Source organism: Podarcis vaucheri (genome assembly GCF_965113315.1).
Source record: "Podarcis vaucheri genome assembly, chromosome: 9".
Classification (NCBI taxonomy): Eukaryota; Metazoa; Chordata; class Lepidosauria; order Squamata; family Lacertidae; genus Podarcis; species Podarcis vaucheri.
Window position 1 is genome coordinate 56,078,212 of NC_138767.1, and position 16,437 is coordinate 56,094,648.

General features: G+C 40.9%; 2 protein-coding genes across 4 annotated transcripts in view; one reads left to right on the forward strand and one right to left on the reverse strand.

Annotated features, from left to right (window-relative positions):
- Positions 1–16,437, forward strand: part of EXOC1L (exocyst complex component 1 like) — a gene marked incomplete at its 5' end in the record, with an annotated part of 116,735 nt that overhangs the window by 84,478 nt on the left and 15,820 nt on the right. The window lies entirely within an intron of this gene.
- The window catches only part of LOC309541078 (cyclic nucleotide-binding domain-containing protein 2-like), a gene marked incomplete at its 5' end in the record, with an annotated part of 32,863 nt that overhangs the window by 11,757 nt on the left and 4,669 nt on the right, over positions 1–16,437 (reverse strand). The window contains 4 exons of the mRNA XM_082238487.1: positions 7,389–7,472; positions 7,778–7,928; positions 10,586–10,674; positions 15,271–15,348. Coding sequence (XP_082094613.1) covers positions 7,389–7,472; positions 7,778–7,928; positions 10,586–10,674; positions 15,271–15,348 — 402 coding nt within the window. The remainder of the gene's footprint in view (positions 1–7,388; positions 7,473–7,777; positions 7,929–10,585; positions 10,675–15,270; positions 15,349–16,437) is intronic.

Here is a 16,437-nt window from a genome sequence, read left to right on the forward strand (position 1 = left end):
GATATTTTCACAAAGGAAAGTGCTATAGGAATAAAGCATCAAAAGTTATGTAAGACATTGCGTATGTAAACTAATCTTTTTGTTACATCATTTCCCTATGAGCAATCATGTTTAAATCCCATTATAGAAAACAATGTAAAACTATTCCCGGACTGTATCACTTCAGACCTGCAAGTGTGAGGTTGCTAGTTTTAGTGCTCCTCTCATATTTTACACACAAAACTCTTAACATGTTGAAGAAGATGCCCTTTATGACATCTGTTTTTCCATGTGCAAGCAACTTTTAAAAGAACAAAACAAAAGGACTGCATTTAATTGTGATTTACCCAGTCTATAGTTTCCAGTGGCAAAGCCCTAAATCAGTTTTACGACACGATGAACTGTCTGTCCCACTTTCACTGAATCAAGCTATTTGGAATCCGGCTGCTATTAGGGCTAATGTGTCAAATCAACGATATAGGTCTTTTTGTGGGTATGCAAAGTTTGGCGGCGGTAGGGTCACTATGGGCAATTTGTTGTCGCATCTTCTAAACATCAAAATTCAAGAGAGGGAGGTTTTTTAGTGGCATGAGAGAAAGAGCTGGAGAAGGCCAGTATTCAACCTGATTGGGGTTTTAGAATAACGAGAAAGAAGCAAAACTAATTCATTTATTCTGTTAATCATGTTTCTGTGATTCCGTACATCCTCCATTTGAGCTCAGCTGGCTTTTCTGGTTCTTTCCAGCTGCTCATTTTATCTCCAGAATAACCCTGCAAGGTAATTAAACTGAGAGGTGGCCCAGTGTAACCTATTGAGAGCTGCATGAATGCACGGAGCACTATGCTGGATGATTTGATCCGATTCATAGTGAAAAGAAGACATGATAAATCCAGCTTTTACCATTTATCTTTTAAATACAGAAGGCTTTCCAAGTCCACGGGACAGGGATTTTATGAGATGAATCATAAAACATTAGTAAACAATTTTAGTTAAGTGTCTCTAAACAACTCTCCATCCAAATGTTTTGAAGAATAAACTTCCGGGATCCATCAAGCTCTGATTAATAGACCTCTATAAAACATACATCAACTTAATGTCAATCCAGTCTAATTATAAGATAGCTCTTCCTCATCTTAACTGTCAGCATGGCACGACATGAACTACTTACGCAAGGCTTACTTTGAAGCAGGGCTGGTCAGAGCTCAGCCCCAGAATCTGTTTCAAAGCCAGGTCTCAGCCAGTGTTTTGAACATGTGAAACAGAGTAGTATTATTATTTTGTACCACAGAAAAGTCAAAGCCACCCCTCAGACAGCTGTGACTATTGACCAGGGTTTCCAGGCACGTAAATATGGTTTCCAAGCAGACTTCTGTCCCATGCCTTTTTAGAAATAAAACACTACACAGGAATGATATTTTCAAGCCAAGTGTTAAGGTGCTTTATCAGTAAGATAGTGACTTGAAGACTGGGCCTGCCCCACACCTACAAAGTATCCATGCTTTTCAAAGATAGTTATTTATTTTACAGTAATAATATATTACAAAGCAATATTAAATTGTTAATAGACAATCCACTAATTTGTGGGAGAGGCTCAAGTGCATAATGCAACTTTAAGGTAAAGGGACCCCTGACCATTAGGTCCAGTCGTGACCGACTCTGGGGTTGCGGCACTCATCTTGCTTTATTGGCCAAGGGAGCAGGCGTTTGTCCGCAGACAGCTTCCGGGTCATGTGGCCAGCATGACAAAGCCGCTTCTGGTGAACCAGAGCAGCACACGGAAAGGCCGTTTGCATTCCCGCCTGAGTGGTACCTATTTATCTGCTTGCACTTTGACGTGCTTTCGAACTGCTAGGTTGTCAGGAAATGCAACTTTAGGTGCATGCAATTAAAACAACTAAAGTGCTTTAGCCTTTCCTCCTCCCAGGAGGGGAGGGTTTGAGAGCGGGAGATGATTCCTGCGTCATACAGGGGGCACTCTGCCCCTTGCTTCAACTCCAGGGCTGGTGCCATGCCCCTCCCCGGTTGGGCACCCAATAGGGAAGCTTGGCGGGGGCGGGGCTTGCTGCTCAAGCGCAGCCGCACCAGCCGTCCCCACCATTGCACAAACATTTTCTCTCTGTTCCTTAGACTTTGCTATGGACCTCTGGTTGGTCGCCCTGTTTAACCAGGGGGCCTGGTAGGAGTCTTTTCCAATTGGCTAAATTGGCCCGGCCTCTTGTGTTTTTTCGCCTACCTCATAGCAACCGTCACAACTTTCGTGGTATTTGTCGGTTGGGCATTGGAATGTGTTCTTGGTGTTTGGGGGGGCAAGGTGTGGTCATCGCCTTCCCCGACAATTTTCGGTATTCCGCTAAAGGAATCCAGTGGTTGTGGATCCTGTCCGATACCCGTGTGGCGGGGGGCCATGGCACGACCCTCGGTGACATCAGGAAGAGAGCCTATAGTTGGATTAGCATCAACAGGCTTCCCATACTGGTGGTTAACCCCTCCTCAGACTCACCCCTCTACGAGTGGGTGGAGTCTAATGTTCCGTGGTCCAATGCCTAAGCCAATACCTTCTCACATGCTGTAATCAATAAAGTTGTTGCCTTTACCTTACCCATTAACCTTACATTCTGTGTCCAGTTGTGGCCTTTACCTTACCCATTAACCTTACATTCTGTGTCCACGTGTCTTTATTCCCCAAGCGGGGATCGGGTCCTCGAATCACAAGTTACCCTAGTGCAACAAACCCACTTCAAAAATCAAAACAAAATTTCCCCCAGACTTTTTCCAGTTAGGAAAGTGATGGGAAAAGTGCTGGAATGAACAAATGATTAACAGGAACACCTTGCAAGCAAATTATGTTGGATGCAAGATGACTGCTCATTGTTGTATAACCACCTTGTAAACAAATCAGAACAAATGCTCAAGACCAGAGATAGTCTCCCTGTCGCGTAAGCTTTGTGGAAGCGAGTTAAGATGAACACTGAATTAATAGATCGTCTGGAGGAGCCCGGTGGTCTTCTTGTGTGGAATAGAAATGAATTCCTGAAATTCAGACATTGAGGGGGTTGTAAAATGCCAAAGGGTTGTTCTGTCTAAATGATAAATATGTTTCTGTTTTAAAAAGTGTTCCCTCTAGGTCAGGCTTAGGCTGTAATTTTGATGAACAGAGTAGCTCTAATCTACACCTAAGTGCCAGGATAGTAAATCATCTTGGGTAATACCGTCAACTTCCTTTAGAAAGCCCATGAATTTTGTTTCTGTGCTGTTCATTTGCACTACTTGCAGTTGTGAAGTGAAAACATTTATAAAGGCCTCCTCCTTCCCCCCAGCCCCAGGAGTTTAGAAGGCTTTTAAAGTACCTTTTTATTTCTTTATTCCATTATTCAATTCCCCTAAGTAGGCATATTCCTATAGAGTTTAAGCTTCAGTCTCTTGCAATATAAAACAAGAGGAATGAAGGCACTGCTGAGTCTAAAATATTAATAATACATAAAGGTTAGTGGAGCTAAACGTTCCTATAGGTGACTGGCAAACACTCTCCCTTTCTCGGAAGAAGATAACCTGCTAAAATCTAATTATTCGATGGAGATATATTTCATAATGCAATAAATAAAGAACATGTAGTGCACATAACCCTTCATCTACTGTTGCTGCTGGACCGTCTCAATTTGTTTCTAAGTGGTGATTAGAAGCGAATACCACACAAGTTCCACTAAAATTTAAGGATGGATGTGTAACATGCTTGGAGGATTCTACCGATGAACACAAAATTCCAGTAGCATTCTTCTGAGCCATTCCTCTGCTACAGACTTTGCATCAGACCTCTTACACCTTTTTTGCTAAAATGAGAATTTCTGCTTTAACACTTGCATTGCTACCATCATGAACTATATCTCTCACAAAGTTCATTTAATAAAATACGTTTTACCCTTCTCTCATTTTTAAAAACAAAACAGGACTCTTAATAGACTTTTTTTTTTACAGGTGCATGACAGTTTAAAAGTTAAAATACTAATGATTAGTATATCCTTTCCAGATTACCAGCAATTTCAAAGTGAGGTGCAGCTTAATCCTTATTTATTTGGATATATTCATTATATTGTATTCATTATGTTTATCGGGCCTGAAGGTAAGGCGCAAGATTGCAATATTCATTGTTAATGCATTTTTTCTTCTTCCCAGAACTTAATAAGCCAGGAAAATCAAGCAAGTTCTCATTCTTAAAATATTTGGAAAAGGCAATTCTCATTTCTGTTTTTCACTTCAAGCAACTGGAATTTGTGGGTATATGGCACATTGCTGATACTTAAGTGAAAAGGATGTGGAAAAGCTGGCACTGATCTCCTTATTTGGAAAATTTGACATTACCTTGTGTACATAGGAGTAATCGAAGATAATGCAATAAATGTGCATAATACTCTATTACTCACGCAGCAATGTGCTGTGAGTCGAGGACCTTCCACACACTTGGGATAAATAAGACACAAGACATGTTTATTTTAGGTTAATGAGCTAAATAAGGCCACAACTTTATTGATTACAGCATGTGAGAGGTATTGGCATAGGAATTAGATCAACAATCAACATATGAACCCACCCTGCGCAGCGGGGAGTCATTTGAAGGTTAGCACCCAGTGGGAGGAGCTTGTTGATGCAAATACAACTGGAAGCTTCCCCTGATGTCACCGGGGGTCATGCCATGGCCCTAGCCACCGACAGGGCAGGATCCATGACCTCCAGATTCCTTTAACGGAATACCCAACAAGGGGAGGGGTAGGTGATGGCCACGACCTGCCCTCCAACACACGACAGATATTCCAATGCCTAACCACCAAGACCTGAAAAGTTGTGACGATTTGCACCGAAGGAGGCGAAAAACCAAGAGACTGGTGCCAATTTGCCAAATGGATAAAAATTCCTACCAGGCTCCCTGGTCAACCAAGGCAACCAACCAAGGTCCATAGCAAGGTCAAAAGGAAGAATTATGATCATTATCAGCTAAGGGCGGGCGAGCAGGTGATCTGGAGGTACCGGGAAGCAGAGTGAAGACACGAGGCTGCCACGTCCACTTGAATGTGGCTCAACCCCGCCCACGAGCCAACCCTATTGGCTGGCCCAATGGACGAGGGCACGTCAGCCAGGACAGTGACGAAGGAGGCCAACCACGCCCCCTGCTGGCGCGGGTATGCAGTAGGAACAGGTATTCAGTAGGAACGAGTAGCTGGCATAGATATGGTTAAGCAGCATTGAGTTATACTGTACATTCTTTCATGATTGGAAAAAATTCTGCAGCATTCCCTGTGCCCCTTAAAAAAAAATCGAACCTGATAATTCTGTCCCTTTTCCTATCCCTGTTACTGCTTTAAAATCTTATGAATGTCCATTCAGAAGGCAGTCCCAAAGTCCAGTGAAGCTTGCGCTATGGACAGTGTGCACAGGATTGCAACCTGAACATAATATTCATAACTTTATATGGCAGCTATTAAAGGCATGTTACCCTGTTACGTCCTAATACAATTAATACTACTCATTCCTCCTTCACCAGAAAAATGAAGAGTACAATGCGGTGGGGGGGGTGTAGATGAAGAGAATGGCAGGTGCTTCTACATAAGATATCAATACCCAAAAATCACAGATTCATGACTTAAATACCTAGCTTGAGTAAGCCGTTCATATCGTCAAGATTTCTCACCTATTTTGCTCATGAAACTGAGTGTATAATGTGCCCAAGACCCAGCAGTAAAAAAACTGCTCTTGTAAAAACAAGCAAGAATTTCCACATTAGAGTTCTTCATATGACAAATGGTAATTCACCTGCCAATACAGATTAGATCATATGGTTTTCTTCAGTACAGTATCATAAGCAGATGATGGGTGACAACATGCTGAAGAGAATTTCTATAGTGTCATCCTATGCATCTTTACTTTGAAGGAAGTCCTGTTTAATTTGATTTGGTTCCCATTTAATCTGAGGCTCTTGTATATGCCACAAAGGTTAAAATTGTTTTCTTGGCCTATAACTCAATCAGTTTAAAATACATTTCTCCACCAGCTGTTGAAGAACCATCAGCACAGGTCAACTCTGCAAAAGAGAACTTATTTGCAACTGAAAATAAGGTGGCATTTTGATAGCCGGTGCTAAGGCAAGACTGAACTGCGTTTATCCTCATGTGCACGATTATCGTTTGAATCTATGTGATGTTAGCTGACCTGCATTTTCTGCTAATGATAGCTGCTCCTGTGCCAATTATGTATTTTTCTTTTGTTCACCCCCATATTTATGTCTGATTATTCTATTTATATCCACTGTCCTGAGAATGCAAGGCTGCCCTGCCCATAGCTATTTGAAACCTTGCTATGGCATATGATGGAAACAAATATTCATAACTGGAACAATTTAACAATGGATTTGCTCCTAGTAAGGACTGCTCTAGAACAGCAACAACAGAAGATGGCTATCTGTATGCTGATAGGGTATTGAAGGGGTGACACTTGTGACAACCATTAAGCCACCTCTTTGAACACAAAATGAGAGGAACGTCTCATATTCTGATTGGGGCTGTGCCTGCCAAACAAGAAGTGGAGCTCTGCATGCGGCTATTCACCTGTCTAGAACCATTTTTCAAGCAAATCACTTGCAGTGATGGACAGGCCAAAAGAAGTACAATAATCCCACTTTGTTCCTTCTGCCTGCATCCTGACTGGCTCAATCCTTGTAGGGACAACTGTTTATATACAGTGGTACCTCGCAAGACGAATGCCTTGCAAGACGAAAAACACGCAAGACGAAAGAGTTTCCCGTTTTTTGAGTCGTTCCGCAAGACGAATTTCCCTATGAGCTTGCTTCGCAAGACGAAACGTCTTGCGAGTTCTTGCGAGTTTGTTTCCTTTTTCTTAAAGCCGCTAAGCCGTTAATAGCCGCTAAGCCGCTAATAGCCGTGCTTCGCAAGACGAAAAAACCGCAAGACGAAGAGACTCGCGGAACGGATTAATTTCGTCTTGCGAGGCACCACTGTATTCTTCTTTATCTAGTTTTGGGATGTCATATCTTGCTAGTTTGTCTGGTATTAGACTCATCCCTGGCAACTTTAATACAGTAGTACCTCAGGTTAAGAACTTAATTCGTTCTGGAGGTCCGTTCTTAACCTGAAACTGTTCTTACCCTTAGGTACCACTTTAGCTAATGCTTCCACTGTGCCGCTGCTGCATGATTTCTGTTCTCATCCTGAAGCAAAGTTCTTAACCTGAGGTACTATTTCTGGGTTAGCGGTGTCTAACCTGAAGCGTCTGTAACCAGAGGTACCACTGTAGACCATATTATGAAGTTTATTTAAAGCCTTTTACAGGAAAAATCAGTTCGTTTCACTGTAAGCCAAAATAAATGCATGTGCCATTTGAGGGGGGTGATTTGTGTACATACCTCCTTGTCAATCACAGCAAGTTCTGAATCAGATTTACATATAACTGAAGCAGGGCGTCTTGTATTAGTCAGCAGGCAGGTTTCCTTTGGGGAATAAAAAGAGTTTCAAGTTTATCTTCATATAGGATCGCACAGCAGTATGTGCAAGAGTTTACTACCAGAATTACAGTATATTAGAATATAGAAGTAGCTACAAACAATACCTCCGACACCCAACTGAGAAAACATCTCAAAAACACATGAGTAGAGACGTTACTTGTTATTTAAAACATGTAATTAGAATTATCAGAAAAAGAAAATATCACTGAAGAGCTTCTCTTTCATATCTCTACACTGAAAAGCAGCATTTCCCACAAATTGTTTGACAATACATAGACGGCAGTAGTTACCCCTATAAAATTTCCCTCTTCAATTTCATATAATGTTTCCGGGGTTAAAATCGTAGCATCATCTATAACGATTTTCAGTTTGCCAGACAACACTAAATAGCATTCCATTGCTACGTGTCCTTGACGGATAATGACTGTCCCGGCTTCATACCTGTTTTGAAAATATAACAACATCAACAGAAATTACTGCAGGTAAAATAAAGGGATGTGTGTGCAGCTATTAGTAGTTTGGTGACCGAAACGAAAACCTTCATTAAGGCGTGAATATCATTTAAAGAAATATTTATTATCCTATGAGTGGATCTTCCTAACCACAGAACCATCTTAGAGTGCAAGTAAAAGAATAAAAAATATTAGCCTTCTCACTAATGAAGCAATCCAATGACCACTTACTGTTAGTATATCATTGATTTTAATAAGACTTCTGTTGGTAGGCATTTTTATATCAGCCAAATGAAGAAGTATATTGCTGTGGGACATTTTCAGGCTGGAGACTATGTGTGTGTGTATCAATCTGATCACTTATAGGGCCACTTACAGACCCTTGGAAGCCTGCATAAACCTCACTGACACTATCCATAGTGCTGCTCCCACAACACCAGCATCTATTACTGGTGGTTGTAGTGACTATATTGGTTAAGAACTAAAATCAACAGGCAGTGCTCATATAAAATTGCTCTGGCCTCAGGACAAATTTGTAACACAGTTCTGCATCGGCAACTCACTGTTCAGAATTCAGAGTTACTATTCTTTCTTTCTTTGGCAATTGTTCATATCCAAGTAAGATTGTCTTCCATGAACATGGTCTTAACAGTGTGTCTGTAAGTGACTGTATAGGCCTATTCTGGATCCACACATCCTTCCACAGTGGGGACATAGGTTTCCAGGCGGGAGTTGATCATGGTGAGGATTTGCCAAACGTGCCTTCCTCTTAGCACGTTTCTCCCTTGGGTCCTGAGTTTGTGCCTCTTCAAAGTTCATGATAACCTTGGTAGAGGCTATTCTCCAACTGGAGTGCTCGCAATGTTTCCCAATTATCTGTGCTTATACTGCATTTTTAAAGATTTGCTTTGAGAGAGTCTTTAAACCTCTTTGTTATCCACCAACCTTTTAGCTTTCCATTCTTAAGTTGGGAATAGAGTAGTTGCTTTGGAAGATGATAATCAGGCATTCAAACAACATGACCATTCCAATGAAGTTGACGTTGAAGAATCATTCCTTTGACACTGGTGATCTTTGCTTTTTCCAGTACATTAGCTCAGAGTTGCTATTAACTGTACATAAAAATCCTCAAGCATAATTCAGTCTTAGTTTTTTCCTTCACTGTAATGGACTTTCAGTTCGGCCTGAGTCACTCTAGAACCTGATAAAGTGTTCCCAGACCCTCTTCCCATATGCTTGGTAGGTAATGGAAATGGAGAATTCAGAAATTTTAACAAGTCCCATCCTCTCTTTCTGACTGACCCTCCTTGTTCCTGACTGAATCCTGGAAATAATTAGTAACCCATTTATGCAGTTTAGGAAATGGCTTAAAATAGCACCCCTGAAATTTCCTGGATATGTGAATTTATACAAGTCACTTCTAGTTGCTGAGTCTTGTTTACAAAGGCACGGCTGCAAGAATGGCAGAGGCAGTTTTACTGCTTTGTAAACAATTTTATTTAAACCTGTACAGTTACGTAGCGGGACGCAGGTGGCACTGTGGATTAAACCACAGAGCCTAGGACTTGCTGATCAGAAGGTCGGTGGTTCGAATCCCCATGACGGGGTGAGCTCCCGTTGCTCGGTCCCTGCTCCTGCCAAGCTAGCAGTTCGAAAGCATATCAAAGTGCAAGTAGATAAATAGGTACCACTCTGGCGGGAAGGTAAATGGCATTTCCATGTGCTGCTCTGGTTCGCCAGAAGCGGCTTAGTCATGCTGGCCTCATGACCCGGAAGCTGTATGCCGGCTCCCTCGGCCAATAAAGCGAGATGAGCGCCGCAACCCCAGAGTCAGTCATGACTGGACCTAATGGTCAGGGGTCCCTTTACCTTTACAGTTACGCAGTGCGGTGCAGAATGAATTAAAAAGATACATCTCTGGAGAGAACTTATTTGGTAGTGTTTGCAGGTTTGCAAGACTTTTCAAATAATGCATATTTCTTTTAAAAATAAATGAGTGATGAACAGATAAACATATATGGAATGAGCTTTTCTTTTTTTAGAGAAGGCAGACTATCTGAATACGAGTGACAAGACTGATCAGCGATTTGTGCCATGGATATGCATGTTTATCATGCAAATTACAAAACTAGGCTCACAGCACAGGTGCAGAGCCTGCCATGGCTTGTATCCTTAAGTAACATCTGTCTTCACCCCAGCATTTTTCTGTGTATAAAATGAGGATTATTATTTCCCTTGTTCAATTAAGTGTGGCGAGAATTAAAAAGCATGATTCATATTTTACACAGTAAGGGCTGTAAAGCGTGCAATTTTAATGCAGCTTTGTAAATTACTCTGTGAGAGCAGCAGTTCCTATTAACTAAATTGGGTTTTGCTTTTTTTTGTCTTAGTCACCAAAGGTCCAGAAGCTCTCCATTAGAAGGCTCCTTGTTGAAATCATAGAATACCAGAGAAGAATTATGTAGCTTCCACTTGTCAATATTTTATTTTAACAGGGCAGGGCATTTCTGAAGTATGATAAATATTTAATCAAAAGGATTTCAGCCTTGTTGAAAAATGTTCACCTTCTGACCCAGCTTTCTGAAGGAAGCCTATGGAATGGATCCCATCCTCAATACACAGGTAGCGCCCAGGCTTCTTACTTACTCTTGGTAGATGAAAGCTTGGCACAGTTGGAGTTGTGTTTCACTAGGCAAACACTGAAAGGCTCTGTTTGTCTTCAAACATGCTTGTATCTGGAAGAAGAGAATATTTTATACTTAAAAGCTGGGCTTGTAGACGCTGCTGGATAAACTGTGTGCTACGCATGCAACACTAGAAGCTTTCTGTCATTAAGACCGTGGTTCAATTTATGGGATAACCAGCCTCATATAACCAACATGCTTAAGTCTACTTACTACATGAAGGGGTTAACACCATAGAGTAAGCTGTCTTGCCAGGCTTAGCTAGCTCACTCCCACCCAGCTTGTTCATTAATTTGGTAATATTGAAGCCAATTTACTTTGTCTTTAATTTGTTCAAATGATTTTAACTTAAATCCCTCGTCATCTTCTACCAATAAATCTGAATATCTCAGCCACTTATTTTCCATGTTTAGCTTTTTTTGTGCCTGTGCTTCCATTGGAGAAATCCATTTGGGTGTTTTTCTTACCAAAAGATCCTGATACCTAATCCACACATTGTAAAGTGACTTCCTAATTATGTGATTCTTAAAGCCACTATGGGTCTTTATTTTATCATACCAAAGATATGCATGCTAACCAGTTTTAAGTCTACTTACTACATGAAGGGGTTAACACCATAGAGTAAGCTGTCTTGCCAGGCTTAGCTAGCTTACTCCCACCCAGCTTGGGAGAAACTAGGTAATCAAGCCTATTATTCTTCCCCAGTCTACAAGCCACTCTTGAATTCCTAGAACAATCATTTACAAACTTCCACCACTGTAACTAAGCCAAGTTTTATTGCCTGTGCAACTTTTTCTGAATGCTGTATGGAAAAGCACCTGAATCTGAGCTTTGGAGAGTTTGTAAATAAACCATTTTTAACTTCCCTAATAGGGAATTTTGGAAGGTATACGCTGGCTCCCTCGGCCAATAAAGCGAGATGAGCGCCGCAACCCCAGAGTCGGTCACGACTGGACCTAATGGTCAGGAGTCCCTTTACCTTTTATACAGCTGTTAAAGATCCTATCTGCCCACACTACTGTCCCAAATGGTGGTATTCTCTTTTGTCTTTGAATCACACTATTTATCCTCACAGCATTTATGTAGAATAAAGGAATATCGGGTACTTCCATTGACAGAGGGAACGCTGAGGCAGAATTATAGAATATGCAAACACATCAAATTTAAATGAGCTGAAGTTCCAGATTTGTCCCCCAGAAGATACTGAGCTGTCAAATCCTTAATTGCACAGCACACCAAAACCACTGGTTTTAATGTGGCAAGGACCAGTCGTATGTACAGTGATCCTGTTATCATTAAAACCTATGTTGTTGCTCATTTATTCCTGCCTGCCAAAATCTTTTCAATAACACAGTCTCCAATTCACTGAGATTCTACTTTCATGTGCCAAAACAGCTGTCCATGTCCCCCACCACCACCTCAGTCTGCCTGGCTAAATATACTTGTTTTTCACATCTCCTTTTTCTATTGACCATAGGCTACTAACACCTTTTCAATACACTTCCCCTTAACTATAGTTTATAACATTATCTCCAACTCTGTGCTACAAGATTGTTATTGGAAAGATGTAAGAAGCTGGTGTTGGGTCATGTAGTAAAGCCATTAGTATCATCCCCTATGCTCTGTTTAAAATATCATTTCTGAACTCCGGAGATTGCTTAATAATTTGTGGGGTATGGTAGGACTCACATTTCCTTCTTTCAAGGAATATCACAATGTGATAAGCAAAAAAAGATCGCTTAGTATGCATCTAACTGTTAGAATTCCTGCTCCATGTTTGCAGTCATGGGATTTTTGTCTTTCACGTGACGGTACAACCAGGCAGAAACCAAGGTTAAAATCTGTCCAGCCTTGCAACTAATTACTCAAAGGGTGGCAACCTTCCCTGTTCTGGTTGCAAGCCATTCTATCCCTCTTCTCCCTTCTGCTTGCCTCCTGGACCTGGGAGCAGGGCTGGCCCTCCCATGAGGCAAGGTGGGGCAACTGGGGCAGCAGATCTAGCCTCCAAGGAACACATCCCATGTAGATCTTCACTCCCCACACACCCTGTTCCTAATGAAGAGCTTCATTCCCCACCCCCTTCTACCCTGGTGGGGCCATGGCTCTTTGTGGTTTGCCTCATGTGCCAAACTGTCTTGTGCTGGCCCTGCCTGGGTGGAAAGGAAGTGGCAGTGGGCAATTGGTTTACAAGAGTGGCTGGGGAAACCCAGCCAGATGGGTGGGGTAAAGGTAAAAGGACCCCTGACCATTAGGTCCAGTTGTGAGTGACTCTGGGGTTGCGGCGCTCATCTTGCTTTATTGGCCGAGGGAGCCGGCGTATAGCTTCCAGGTCATGTGGCCAGCATGACAAAGCTGCTTCTGGCGAACTAGAGCAGCACACGGAAATGCCATTTACCTTCCCACCGGAGCGGTACCTATTTATCTACTTGCACTTTCACGTGCTTTCAAACTGCTAGGTTGGCAGGAGCAGGCACCGAGAAATGGGAGCTCACCCCGTGGCAGGGATTCGAACTGCCGACCTTCTGATCGGCAAGTCCTAGGCTCTGTGGTTTAACCCACAGCACCACCCACGTCCCTCAGATGGGTGGGGTATAAATAACAAATTATTATTATTATTATTATTATTATTATTATTATTATTATTATTATTATTATACAATTTTAGAAAAAAATCTAAATAACTGCATTAGCAACTATCAGTTAATGTATGGTTTGTTTTGTTATTACCGATAAAGGTACGCCCAACTATTTATATAAAACATGTTTAATGAGTCAAAGAAATACATATCTGGCATAGGATCTGATGCAAAAAGACATCTTAGGTTGCTGATTGCTTCCTTAATAAACAAAGCAACACTTTGTTACGCAACTTTAAGAGGTAGAAACTTTTGTCAATATTTGTCAGATGCCTTGCAATGAGATTTGCGTTTACAAAAAAGCTTTTTATATTGAAACACTTAAACAAAAAAAAATCTATGAGCTCTAAAAGCCTGTTTATTTTACAGATAGCTAACAAAACGTTTCTTTATACGTTAGTATGTGACAGGTGATTGTGCAGCTTGCTTATGGAGGAAGAGCAAAAACTATAACTTCCCCACATACCCCCTTAGAGGATGGAGAGGAGAAAGACGCCCACCACACATTAAATTTGAACCCTGTTTTTTATCACTAATCTATATTAGACAAACACTGGAGACTCTCTGTTAGAAACAGAAATAACTAAAGGCTGCTTTTGACTAAAGTCTATCTCTTACCTTTCTCAAGAGGACTATGTTTTCTAGTGTCTCTAACATAAGTATGTGGCCAAAGTGGTTCTCTGTCATGACATACTACTTTGGAAGCTGGTCCTGCAGGATGCTGATTTTAGGTCTGCATTCCTAAGCACATTTATGTAGATGTAAGATTTTGATAGAGACATCACCTTGCCAACAAAGGTCCGTATAGTTAAAGCTATGGTTTTCCCAGTAGTGATGTATGGAAGTGAGAGATGGACCATAAAGAAGGCTGATCGCCGAAGAATTGATGCTTTTGAATTCTGGTGCTGGAGGAGACTCTTGAGAGTCCCATGGACTGCAAGAAGATCAAACCTCTCCATTCTGAAGGAAATTAGCCCCGAGTGCTCACTGGAAGGACAGATCCTGAAGCTGAGGCTCCAATATTTTGGCCACCTCATGAGAAGAGAAGACTCCCTGGAAAAGATCCTGATGTTGGGAAAGATGGAGGGCACAAGGAGAAGGGGACGACTGAGGACGAGATGGTTGGACAGTGTTCTCAAAGCTACCAGCATGAATTTGACCAAACTGGGGGAGGCAGTGGAAGACAGGAGTGCCTGGTGTGCTCTGGTCCATGGGGTCACAAAGAGTCGGACACGACTAAACGACTAAACAACAACAACAACAAAGATTTTGATCCCACTGGCTATACAGTGGTACCTTTGTTCCTGAATGGCTTGGCTTCCATACAAATCGGCTCCTGAATGCTGCAGAGCCAGACGTGAGTGTTCCAGTTTGCGAATGTTTTTCGGAAGGCAAATGTCTGATGCGGCTTCCAATTGAGTGCAGGAAGCTCCTGCAGCCAATCAGAAGCTGTGCCTTGGTTTTCGAATCATTTCTGGAGTTGAACAGACTCCCATAACAGATTAAGTTTGAGAATCAAGGTACCAATTATTATCTTTAATTTACAAAATGGTTGTCAGATTGCAACTACTTAACCAACTCCTGATCCTGTAATTGGTTTACCACTGCCAGGATGTATGTATGTGTTATCAGCTGCTATTGGGTGGGGGAACTCTTTGTTCTTTTAACATTGACAGAACTTTTGTTAAAACGTCAGCTACCTATTTGGGGATTTGGGGACAAAATGAGAAAGAACTTTTTTAAAAAGGGGGGGAAGTAAACAAAATGCAGTACTGTGGCTAAATATTTACACAAAAGCAATAATTACTTACAAATATAAGATGATAAATTGAGCACATGCCTTTCCATATTAATGCTTCAAATATTTTATTTATTCATTTATTATTTGCATTTTCAGCCTGTCATTCAACTAAAATATCGCAAAATAACGTGCAATTAAAATAATACCACAGAAACGACTTAGATCAATATTAGCGTATGATAACAGTACATAGTATTTCTTCTCGCTCACCTTTAGAATGTCTTCCTGCCTTCTTTGGTTTGGACAAATATGTAACAGACGCTTAAGCTTTTCAGAACCTTTCTTTGGCTACACAAAGAAAATGTACACATTATCCAATAGCCTTTTCATTGACTATAGCCTAGCTATTCCCTAGTTACTTATACACACAGTATAAAGGCATTCATTGCAGTCATGGGTATCTCTTTCAACTCTATATTTGTATTGGTTTGACTGTTTTCTAAAAATGGGTTACAACATACTTTAGAGACATAATTCTTCAAGAACGTATTCCACATATATAATAGACCTCTGCATTTCTTAGAAGTAAAACCCACTGAATTTAACAATGATCGTACCCAAACAAGCATACCTAGAACTAAAGCCTGCTGTGAAAGATTTGTGAAACACTTTTGAGAGCAATATTGCTCTATCTGTAGCAAACATGATCCCACAATTAGCCTAGACCCCTTGGAGATCCTGAAAGCACCATCCAGTTTCAGCCTATGGGATCGTGTTTTTTTAAAAAAACTATTGTTCTTGGAGCATTCTTGCTCTTTAAGAGAGATTTGTTTTGTTTTTGTTAGCGTGACAGGGGTGCTCCCTGTGAGTCTAAGGTGAGTCTCAGGTGTGCTTGGCAGATGTGCTCAACTCTCCACAAGTAGGGAAAGACTCAAGTCTCCTTAGGTGAAAAATGAGGAAACAATGTTTGTATTGTTCCAGGTGAGTGGTGGGGTAGAAATGAGTCATTTTTAATATATATTTTTGCTCCCTTATTGGATTGTTCTTCAGTGGGCCTGGTTGTATTACATGTTAGGGCCTTTCAGTAATATCTATTATTATTTGTTGATAAATACGAATTATGTTGCATTTTGATGTAGTTGGATATTTACAACTTGCTTTTATGGGGTTGCTTTTGTACCTTATTTTGGTTTAATTGCGTTGCGTAAAATGTTTTTAATAAAAAAAATATATAAATCACTTAAAGATTTATTTTGACTATAGAACAGCATAGAAGTTAAATAAAAATAAAGCATACACATAAAATAACAATAAATAACAGATTAATATCATAGTAGCATATACAGTAACTAGAATGGAGGAGGCGCAAGTGAATTGCAAAGCCCAAGTAAATAAAAACAGGTTTTAACAAGGACTAAAAACATAACACTTATGCTG